At 40.6% G+C, this 11,775-nt stretch overlaps 2 protein-coding genes across 2 annotated transcripts; both read left to right on the forward strand.

Moving 5' to 3' along the window:
* Positions 1-3,953: 3,953 nt before the first annotated feature.
* On the forward strand, positions 3,954-8,552 carry prps1b (phosphoribosyl pyrophosphate synthetase 1B). Its single transcript, XM_079228339.1, has 7 exons — positions 3,954-4,214; positions 4,539-4,722; positions 5,332-5,430; positions 5,641-5,765; positions 5,960-6,133; positions 6,332-6,491; positions 6,690-8,552. The coding sequence occupies exons 1-7, from the start codon at positions 4,093-4,095 to the stop codon at positions 6,780-6,782; spliced, it is 957 nt and encodes a 318-aa protein (XP_079084465.1). The 5' UTR covers positions 3,954-4,092; the 3' UTR covers positions 6,783-8,552.
* A 1,040-nt stretch (positions 8,553-9,592) lies between these two features.
* LOC306746191 (solute carrier family 25 member 53-like) lies at positions 9,593-10,471 on the forward strand (the record flags this gene model as incomplete). Its single annotated transcript, XM_079229066.1, has 1 exon — positions 9,593-10,471. One exon carries the CDS (start codon positions 9,593-9,595, stop codon positions 10,469-10,471), a length of 879 nt encoding a protein of 292 aa, XP_079085192.1.
* Between the last annotated feature and the right edge of the window lie 1,304 nt (positions 10,472-11,775).

Raw genomic sequence — 11,775 nt, forward strand, 5'->3', positions numbered from 1 at the left:
TCCATCTCATGTTTACAGGCCCTGAGGTAGCCTCGTGGATCTTGTTTTGAAATATAAAGATACACCAAACTAATGCACAATGGAATAAGAACCCTATAACAGACTGGGTGATACAGGGCTAATCACCTTATATCAACATTCACAATATACATAAGTCATTGAAGTATAATATTTTATATGTGATGTATATTTGGGTTGTGTCTACTTAGCAAATAATATAAAGTTTTGTGAAGAAAAAAAGTGAAGAATATATTTGAAATGTATTGAGTTAAGAGAAATATAAAGATTATAATAAATCATCAAATAAATGTATGCTCTGGACAAAAATACTTCAGAAATCTCGTCAAGTAGCGACTCCTGTAAATTGCGTAGTCCAAAGCGTTGGCTGGTTAGATGGTGATGTGTTTGTTTTTTGAAAATATTAACTGTTGTAATGCAAAATGGAGATCTCTGTTAGCTATGGTGACAATATCTGGCGTAGTGATGATGATGAGTAAAAATGTAAGTGACAGTGTTGGAAAATGAAAACCGCTGAAAGACGACGATGACATTTTTAACTATATTGACTGACAGAGGCCCATTCTATCACTATAACAGTGCAGGTAGGAAACACACCCGCTCTGGGCAGACAATGTAGCAGAGACTCAAGTCAGTCTTATTCACTATACAGTAATGAGTGTCGTTACCTCACTCAGCTGTAGAGAAGGGATACCCACACTGAACTAAATAACGCACGGTATATTTTACATCATCACTGATCCATGGCTCACTTGCAACTCACTTGTCCTGAAATATAGTTTTAAATATAGTCATCCACTTGTAAGTGGGTAAACTTACCACTAGGATTTTGCACAACCTCTGAAATTAGCTCTGAAGTTGAAATATATCTTTTAAATGTTTGATTAAGTGTTTTTTATTCACACTGCTGCTGAAAACTTCACTTGAGTCCACATTACCAGTTTTACATAATCCATCACCTCAAAGCTACAGTTTACAAGTTTCAAGGATCCTTTGTTTTCATTTCAGGTTTTCAGATAAAGTATAAACTAATTTGCTTTCTATGTGCTGTAATACATTGTGCAATCTAGCAAATATAAAATAAACACACAAAGTAGTTTTCTATGTATTTTAATAAAACTAACACATCTGTTTCCTGTCTGAAATCTTCTTTGCGTCTCATCCTCTGGTTATTCCTTGAAATTAGTCAGAGACTTTATATGTATCGGCTTACCATGTATACTGGACATACTGTTAAGAGAGGGTGCTGTGAAACCAAATCAAATTGTGACGACTGGCCTGTCACAATACTACGAAACACAATATTGCCGTTTCTTGCACAAAATGTATTTGTCAGTTCTTTGGGATATAATGTGGTTGTCCAATGAACTACAAAGGTTTATAAAACACTGTTTATGAGGTTAATATCCAGCCTGGGTAATGGTATTTAAGTGTTTGTTGTTTGGCTATAAATAAATGGGGGATAGGGGGGCATTTAAATGCAAAAAAATATTGTATTTTCTAGCCAAATTATGGCTTTATACTGCTGTAAATCTGAGCCACTTTTTTGTTTTCAGCTTTGATGATCATTTATTAATATGTATGTGACTATGTGATTTATCTTCAATTTAGCAATAATACTCCCCATACTATAACACCTTTCATTTTACACAGAGATTGACCTCCAATGTATCAGTATATCGGCTTTGTTGTACTACTTTTCTTGGTTTCAGAACCCATTGGTAGTGTTCACAAGCACTCTCTTTTAACGGTTGGTCTTTTGCTGTTGATGTGGCATTTTCCAAAGGCATATGCAGCATTCTCTCTTTCACTGTACTGCATGTTTTCCTTTATATATTAAGAGTTTCAGGGGCAACTACTTTGGCCATTGAAGGTGATGATACTGATTGTATAGATCATTTTCCATTTCTAAAGTGGAAAAAACAAGCAAAAAATAAATATGTCAATGTTTTTCCAATGATATTCAGTATTGAAATGTATTATTCTACACAAATGTAAATAGTAAGTTAACATATTTGAAAGAATAAGACACTTTTGAAACATTACCTGTATCATTACGATTTATCCTAAATCTTCACTCTTTTGTAAAAAGATAAAACATGTCTGTAAGGTAATTATTTATAGTAGTAATGTAACATAGAGACTAATAGCAAAACATATATTTTAATGAGTATATATCGAATATAAAGCATGGGACATGTTTATTTTTATAAACAAAAATATCAGACAATGTTTCTCCTATGCTATTGAAGATTTTAACATTCTGATCAACATTTTCTGTGGTTTGTCATTGTTCAGTTGCTTTGCTAAACTATGTGGATTTGTCTGTGTTTCATTCACACAATGAGCCTGCCATGGCTCAATCCATTGTTTCTTTATGTGCACCTAATTCATTCCTGTCTTTATTTACTGTCAATGATCTTGTCGTCACTGTGGTCTTCTGTCTGTGTACAAAGTTAACTCATGTTTTACAAGCAATAAAGTATATAATATAAACTCTTTCAGAGAATTTGGAAATGACATTGCATGCCGTAAACTTTCCGTAGTGACAATGTGTCCATTAGAATGGCTTCAAGCCAATGGCGTCCAGGAAAAGATAAAAAGACAGAAAACTCTATTACTGGTTCTTGCTGCTTGTTGTTGACTCAACAGTGGAAACCTTGACACAACACCGACTACTGGCAATAAAATGGTTTTGTGTTGTTGACATTTTAGATATTTAGAAAATATATATTATTCCTAAACATTTGAAAAGCAGATTGAAGCTGAGCCAACCACCAGACTCTCTTGTGCCAGACTTTCTTGCGCCTCAAGTTTTATCATCTACAAAACTGGAAACAAGAAAGATAATCCACCACAAATTCAGCTGTCTGTGGTTGTGATGAGTTCTCACACACCAGTCAAAACTAAACACATTAATATACCACTGCTAATAGTTAACAGGCGTTATTGACTGTAGGCATTGTGACAGTGTCACAGCAGGAGGTCTTGGTATTGGGCATGCTGGCTCTAATCTCCCATTTCCTTGGTTTATAAGGCCTACTGGGATATTTTAATTGATGTCACAGCCATTGACGTTATTAGTAATGCCTGTGATGTTCCTCCTTTGACAGGATAAAAAAATGCAGTGAAAAGGCCTACTTACCACTTCTGCATTTTGGTGAAGGACATTTGTCAAAGTCCCAAAGTTTGGCAGGTTGTTGCTTAGGTCCTAGAAGGGAGTTGCCAGCCAGAAACATGTCATATAGATTTAGCTGTAATGACAAACCAAGGAGAATGAGCAGTTGTGTTACCTCTGAATCTAGACAGCCTAAATATAACTATATCCAACACGTGCTTTGGCCTACAGTCATTGCAGTGGAGGAGGTGAATACAGAAGTCTACATTTACTGCAGATTCCACATCTATAGACATTTTCTTAAGGCAGACATTTTGTAGGAAATGCACAGGTGAAATGTAACATGACCATGGCCCAGTTGTTGTAGCTGTCCTAAGCTTCTCCAGTGAGCCAGCATGCACCGAACAGGAACTCAGTGGGATGCTACCATAGTTAATGCCAATATACACATGTGCTTTTCCGCTGTGACATGTACAAATGTCACTCGTGTTACCTTATCTTACCAATATCCGTGTTTGTTATGAAACAATTTTGAAATTGTTCTACTAATTTTTGGCAATAACAAGAACAACTCTAGGACAATGGGCCGTTAAAACTTTGTGTGTCTGTAAAACATTGTATTAGCGTTGACTGACAATACGCTTCTAATTTGCAATAGCTTGTAGCGATGAAGACTTTCCGTGGTCGTACCTCCTCGCTCCCGCGCTCACGTGCCCCTGTTCTTGGCTTCCCCTACCGCGGAGTGACGTCACCGCGGCAGAACGTAAAGGAAAGCGTGCGCGCCGCTCCGGGAGGAAGAACCGCACGCGTGATGTGTGGGACATAATGGTGGATAGGTAGGGAACAGTCTACAGCTCGATAAGAGTTGCTTATCAACCGTTGGCCGATCTCCAGTTGTTGTTGTCTACAGCTGCCGCTACGCGCTTGGACTGAACGACGCCCTGGACCGCAACAAAATGCCGAATATCAAAATATTTAGCGGGAGCTCACATCCGGACCTGTCTCAGAAAATAGCAGACCGCCTGGGTCTCGAGCTAGGGAAGGTCGTTACGAAGAAATTTAGCAACCAAGAAACATGGTGAGTTGTGTGCAGGTGGTGCTACTTCATAGAGGCGCACTGACAAAGGGAACGTGTACCCGCTGCGCAAACGTTGTAGCCTTGGCCATACGTAGCGTTATTTTAGAAACATGGTGTCATGGTGAAATTGCCGCGCATGTTTTTCGGAACTTGTAGTCCACGCATGGCTTGCTCACAATGCTAACAAAGCCACCGTAGTCCCCGCAGTAAACTGCAGCTATAATGCTATCTCCTATTGAGTGGGGCGCTTTCCCCATGTTTAACATCACGCGCCATTGTTTACGGCACTGAGAGCTGTTCGTTTTGTCGCCTCTCTTCTGGCAGCGTGGAGATCGGGGAGAGCGTCCGTGGGGAGGACGTCTACATCGTGCAGAGTGGCTGTGGGGAGATCAATGACAATTTGATGGAGCTGCTGATCATGATCAACGCCTGCAAGATTGCCTCTGCCTCCAGGGTCTCGGCTGTCATCCCCTGCTTTCCGTATGCCCGGCAAGACAAGAAGGACAAGGTGGGGGTGAGGGATATCTGTCTAATTACTTCTGTCATGCCATTTGCCATCCAGCATCATGACATGAAGCCTGCAGCCATGCCCATCAGTAACCACCCAATAAGGCATATGTGCTTTTTAATTTGTTTTTCCCTTTCTCTTGTTCTTTCTGCTTTGCTGATTCAACTGCACTTCCTGTTTGTTGTTTTGTTCTTGGCTTGTTGCTATTTACTCCCATTCCAACATTTGGTTGAATTTGCATGAATGGAATGTTTTACACTTTTAACTACCAAATCACAATGTTTGTTTTTTTATTGTCATGCAAGACCCCAAATCATCCAGGATTGTCACGAGTTTGTTATGTAGCACTTAGTTTTGTTTTTCCTATGTTAAAAGCCATTATGCAGTTGGGCCAAATGCATTTATTTTTAACTTATTTGACTGTTTAACTGTACATGCCAGTGATATTATATATATTAGATATAGAGTATCAATAACTAATTTGAGGTCTAGAGTCTAAAAGATAACACTACTGGCATAATTTTATGCCAGTAGTGTTATTTTTAGAAACAAGCCATGCTTGCCAGTTCACTTTTTCCATCTGACTGACGAGATCTATTTTCATTGCAGAGCCGCGCTCCCATCTCTGCCAAGTTGGTGGCCAACATGTTGTCGGTATCAGGCGCTGACCATATAATTACCATGGACTTGCATGCCTCACAGATACAGGTGAGTAGTACACAAGTAGACCTAAACAAATGCATCCTATTCAGTATCCTGCTGATAATCTGTCCTTTGGGGTGATATTTGTTGACCTACATTAGAAACTTGACTTCCACAACCTGGTTTATATAGATGTCAACAAAGACAGATATTAGCCTTGTGTTGGTCCTTCATGCTCAGCTTTGGTCACCCAAGTCCATGTACCCTTCTTTCCAGGGGTTCTTTGATATCCCTGTGGATAATTTGTATGCAGAGCCAGCTGTGCTGAAATGGATCAAAGAGAACATCCCTGAATGGAAAAACTGTACCATTGTTTCACCCGATGCAGGAGGAGCCAAGAGGTATGCCAGTAACACTTGCCGTACTGTAGGTGTTCTACCCTTGAGCATCTCCTCTGGAATTGACTTTAGATTAAACTTGTGTGGGCTTTACTTATCTCTGACAAGGTTCTAGTTTGACGCGTGTGTTTACAGCGGTATACACTTTGGCATGCACACTAGCTTTGACTTGTGGACATTATTCTCTCCCTTTGCAGAGTCACCTCCATAGCAGACCGGCTGAATGTGGACTTTGCCCTTATTCACAAGGAGAGGAAAAAGGCAAATGAGGTGGACCGCATGGTTCTCGTTGGAGACGTGACCGATCGGGTTGCTATTCTAGTGGATGACATGGCTGACACATGTGGCACAATCTGTCATGCTGCTGACAAGTAAGCCCGTATATTTACCTCCTGCAATAAAAACATTAAGAACTTTACATCATAAAAAGCCTTGATCTCTGACAAGAGGGTGACTGTGGTTTCCATGGTCCTGATGTCAAGCTAACTTTGAAAGATCATTACTGAGTTAAATTAAGATATAACCAGTCACGTGGAGTATTGTATTTTTTCTCTTTTCTCTCTCTATAGACTAATTTCTGCTGGTGCCACCAAGGTGTATGCCATCCTAACCCATGGCATCTTCTCTGGCCCAGCTATCTCGCGCATCAACAATGCCTGCTTTGAAGCTGTGGTGGTCACCAATACAATCCCTCAGGAGGAGAAGATGAAGCATTGTCCCAAAATACAGGTCAGATTACAGCATTTATCATTTTGATAATCTATTTCTTTTAAGTGTCACCCAAAACCCAGAGTGAGTCGTGAATTGCATAATTGTCTAACAAAGAGTTCTATTTAAAGTTTTATAAAGCACAATTATTTCTATTTGATTCAGTAACCAAATATCCTGTCTTGTTATATTCACAACCCATCCTCTCTCCCTCCCCAGGTTATTGACATCTCCATGATCCTTGCAGAGGCCATCCGTAGAACTCACAACGGCGAGTCAGTGTCGTACCTGTTCAGCCACGTTCCCTTGTAACAGATGATGTCTCCCGTCTACGTGCGCTGTTGCACCAAATAAGAGAAGAGGGAATTCTCCAACCCAAACACACCCATTAGCAAAGATGTTCTGCTAACTAACTGTGAAGAAAAGAAAGGGGGAAAAAAAAAAAAAAAAAACTGTCATGTCTGTTAGTACTAATGCTGACCCCCTCACTTAAGTCCCTTTTCCCCTTGAGCAGTGTCCCTTTGTGTCTGGGCACCAAAGCAATCGCAACCTACCAATTTAGGCCAGCATATTTATTGTACTTGGATAAATAGTTGTTTATCCACTGTGAACTTTGCCCCCCCCCCCCCCCCTTCATAACATGTAGGTACAGAGTATCTCCTGACCATTTCACCTCTCCAGAGGGTTATACTACGAAGAAAGTTAAACGGAGCCAGGGTTGTTTGCCTTAGCTGGCTCGATAGATCAGAGATAATGGGAAATGCGTCAACTTGCTTTGTTGACCCAGGCTTTCTTTCTCACACTCCAGCATTTAGGTCTCACACCATACGTAATGAACGATCGGTGGAGATCACTTTAGATTTAGGCCAAAACAAATTGAAATTAATTTGATTGAATATTAACGGTGTTAAATGCCAATAGATTATTTTATTTTTTCTAGTGTTTTAGCAGTGTAAAATGAACTTCGGCAAATCAGGACGGAGCATAAAAACATCAAAAGCAGTAATGAAATGGTTTGAAGGAATTGTACTGCATTTCATATGCAAGTAGAGGTCATACTGATTAATAATATAGTAAACTCCTTTGGCTTTTCTTCAAGCCAATGTCGGAAAATGGCCATCAGTAGTCCAGTGAGAGCAGCAACAACCTTGAATACAATAAAAACAAACTGTATTCTTACTTAGATTTTGAACTGTGTTCAGTTTCATAAATAACGTAACGTTATGGCTCTAAAAATTCCCTCAGACAAGATTCTGTATCTCATAGATTGGCGAGTCACGGCATTGTCACTATTCCTAAAGAAGTTGATTATTTAAAGCTAAATTTATAGCAAATTGCCAGCTAAAACTACTCCGGATCAGGTTGGTTCTGCAGCATAACTTCCCATGGCGTTCTAGCCAGGTTAAAAGAGACGTCTTTGTAACGCCTTGCGAAACAACTAATCTCGCTTCCTAGTACAGCCCTCAGGTTTCGTTTCAATATCGGGTCAAAGAGCTTGTATAAATATCCCTGGCAGGTTCCAGTGGTCAGGAGATGCGTCTACCATATAAAGCTGTTACATTGCTTTTTGTTACAATGAACTTTGTTGTTCCTGTGTTCTCTGCAGTTTGAAAGAATATAATTGATGAAGTGAATGTGTATTGAACTAGTTTACAGTGCCACTGAAGCTCCACTCAACCCAAGAGTGCCTCAGCAGTCAGACATATAATTAAATTTTCCTCCAGCACCACCCCCCTATGTTACTCCCCATTTTGGTGTGTTCATCTTCTCACTGGATGAAGAGCGTTCTTGTCTGGGATGTTTATTTTCAACTCATTGAGTGGGGTGTGGCCAGGATTTTCCCTTAAAGGTTCTACTTGATGGGCTATTTATCGAGAAGCTGTCTGGGGTGGGGTTTTTAGTTTGGGGTCTCTGCAGGCTGGAGCTTCCGTAAGAAATGGTCATCTGCTTTTTTTTTTTTTTTTTCTTCATGTTGGTCTTTGTATGGAGGAAGGATTTGTCATTAATGTGCATCTCCAAATGTTTGTTTACTTCCGTTTGGTGAATGCACCGGTTATCTGAGGCTGCGTTCTTAATAAAATAAATATGCCTAAAATCTTAAAACTGGCACTTGTTTCGTTTCTGGATGAGTGCATCTTGCATGTAAGCAAAGCACAATTTATTATGCATTTAAGCTCAATATGAAAAAGTTAAATATGACCAGGACTATAGATCTTCTTTTTCTTCTAAAAACAATGCACAATAAATTGTTGTAGTGGCTAGAAACTAATTTCCATCTGCAGTCCCTGGGTATGGCCTTTTTTTTTTCTGGGATTTTGACCCTTGTGTTAAACAAATTTTCCATGTTCAGTTTTTCCCAGGCAGCAATTGATGGTCTGGAGACTGGTCAATAATGCTTTGAAACATCATTTAGACTATCATTGTTAATGTTAAATCCAAATATATTGTCTGATATTAGACCCGTCACGTCTGTGTTTGTCAAAGGGTAAACTAAATAAAAATAAATAATGGCAGTAGTAGGTCTATTGTTATGATTAGACACACCCTTGTTCCGAAGAAAGAAAACACTTTGATTGAGAGGCAAATGAACCAATCGCCAACCACGTGACGTAGTCCGTCTTGGCCAATAATTATTCTAGAAGAGGCGGGCCCATCACCGGCAGCTTAATGCACAGTGCGCCCTTTCATCTTGATACCGAAACTGTTACATGTTTTTAGATCAGGTTTGACTTCCGGTTATGTTTCCCGTATTCGGGTAGAAACGAGGAGAATTACCCGAAATTAACTCTACGCGTGCAGTGGAAGAAAGAACAAATATAGACGCCCGTGCTGCCTTCATCTTTCTGCAGGAGACGGAGGACATTTGAGCAGATAGGCTCTATATATTTAATGTTTTTTTTTGTTTTACTGTTTACTAGCTGACCAAGTAAGTAAAATGCATCTCAGATTTGTTATGATCTCAAGACTTGTTAATATGATAATACTTGTTAAATTAATATGATTTAAGTGTAATTTCTTTGGCTGTTCTTCTTCCCTCAAATTTCAGTTTTATTTCTTCTTTGCCAGTAGGCAGTCGGTGACAAGGAAATGATTTGTGATTTGCATTTTTGCTCCGCTCAAGGATGGCAGGAAACCCTGATGAACAAGATGAACGTGGCCTCGGGGATCAAATGATTCGTTTCCACAGCTACTTGCACGGAGGGACCTCCAGCTTGCTATCCACCCTCCCCACCCTCATTGTCTTCCCTGTCTACAAAACTATTTTCCGTCAACAAATCCACAACGCATCTGTTCACCGGGCAGTGGGACAGCTCCTCAAGGAGGGACCTGTAAAGCTCTACAGGGGCGTGGCCCCGCCATTACTGATGAAGACCCTGAGTGGCACGCTGCTCTTTGGCCTCCAGGACACCCTCCTCCACCAGCTCTCCCTGTCATCCCAACAAGCAATCTCCTCCTGTGCCCTGCCTGCCCTCGCTGGTTTTGGTGCAGGTTTGGTAGAGGCAGTGGTTTTTACCCCCTTTGAGCGCGTCCAGAATGTGTTGCAAAACGGCCAAAACGACCGCTGTCTACCGACGCTGAAGAGCGTTCTTGTCAGGCTGAACGCACAGAGGCCGGCCTTAGGGTACTACAGAGCCTTGCTGCCCATCACAGCCCGCAACGCTCTCGGCAGCTCCCTCTACTTTGGCCTGAAGGGGCCGGTGCGTGCTGTCGTTGAGGCACAGGGGCTTTCTCCAGTGGTTTCCTCCTTCATCTCCGGGACGCTGACCTCCATGGCCACCAGCTTGACTCTTTACCCACTCTCTGTGCTAGTGGCAAACATGCAGGCACAGGTGGGAGGGGAGGTGAAAGGGGTCATGGCTTCTTGGAGGATGCTGTGGGAATCTCGGCAGCGGAGTGTTGCTCTGCTGTACAGAGGAGGTTCACTGGTTATTTTGAGATCATGCATTACATGGGGAATCACCACTGCTATCTACGACAGGCAGCAGAAGCGTTCAGGCTGAAGAAATGCCAATAAACAAAGTATTTATTTATTATTATTTTTATTATGTATTATTTATATTCTTCATGAAAATAGTTTTTAAAACTTTTCATCGGAATTGCAAGTGCAGGGTCAAGGACATGATCCGTCATGAATCGTATCAACAAACAGAACCAATGTATCAGAATGCAGACGCAAGTTCAAGTCACCACTGCCAAGGCTTGAACGGTGGTTTCTGAGGTGCTCAATAATTTATCGCAAAGAACGTTAACGTTAAGTTAAATATATTGATAATATAAAAATGGTGCTGGGGAATCAGGTGCCTTGTATTTTTACCGTTTCATGGGGAATATTACCCGTTTACTCGTCATACTCAGGTTAGCAACAGATGAGTAATGTCCTCTGTGGCTTTGGAGGTACTTTGCTTATTTGCCATTTGTATTTTTTTGTTTTTATTAACATTTAGAAAGAAGAAATTGCAAGAGAGAAAAGTGGGAATAAATGACATCCAACAAAGGTCACCAGCTCGTATAACAGGATGTCCATAGAGTTCTCTAAACTCTGATCTGTGAGGGTGATCTCGGTTTGGAGACGATGACAATGGATGGAATAAATAAGTGTTTTCACAATGTAGCCGATTTAGAAACACTATCTGTTTGACTGTGAAAGAAACATGTCTACCACCTGTCTGTTACATCCAAGTATACTGTGAAATGTGATGGAGAAAACATTTCTATTGAGTTTGCATTTGATACTAGTTTTAGTTCCTGCCACAAACACAATAACTTGTACCGGAGCCTGCTCTCGCTCTTGCGACTCATTCCTCCTTTCTGTACTGTCTGATTCTGCAATTATTTAGGAAGTGCACCAGAGCGGCCTGTATTGGAACAAATACTGCACTTATAATTGTTGCAGGGTTTAATATCCTATCATATTATATTCAATATAATCATGTAGTGCTTTTGCTGGCAATAATCTTTTTTCACAAACCTAGTTTGTGAAACTCCTCGACCAGATTCATTTTTATGGTCAGAAACTCGTAACCTTATTGAGACAATGAAGTCACCTTTTCATCCCTTCCTTACACGCTCTCTATCTGTGCATGTTTGTGTGCTCAGGAATGGTATATAACTGAGCCCAAAACCAAAGTGAATTTGTGCTTCTCTGCTGGACGTTCATCGTTCTGCAGACTTGTCCCTTCCTGCGCAGGAATAAATGCTCAGAAGCATAACGGTTGTTGTTGGATCTCATTATTTTAAACATTTCATCCGAAGCTTTTCAGGAATTAAGAGCCCCCACCTTTGCTCTCCATGTGTTTAAATGTTC

Source organism: Taurulus bubalis (assembly GCF_910589615.1).
Source record: "Taurulus bubalis genome assembly, chromosome: 13".
NCBI lineage: Eukaryota > Metazoa > Chordata > Actinopteri > Perciformes > Cottidae > Taurulus > Taurulus bubalis.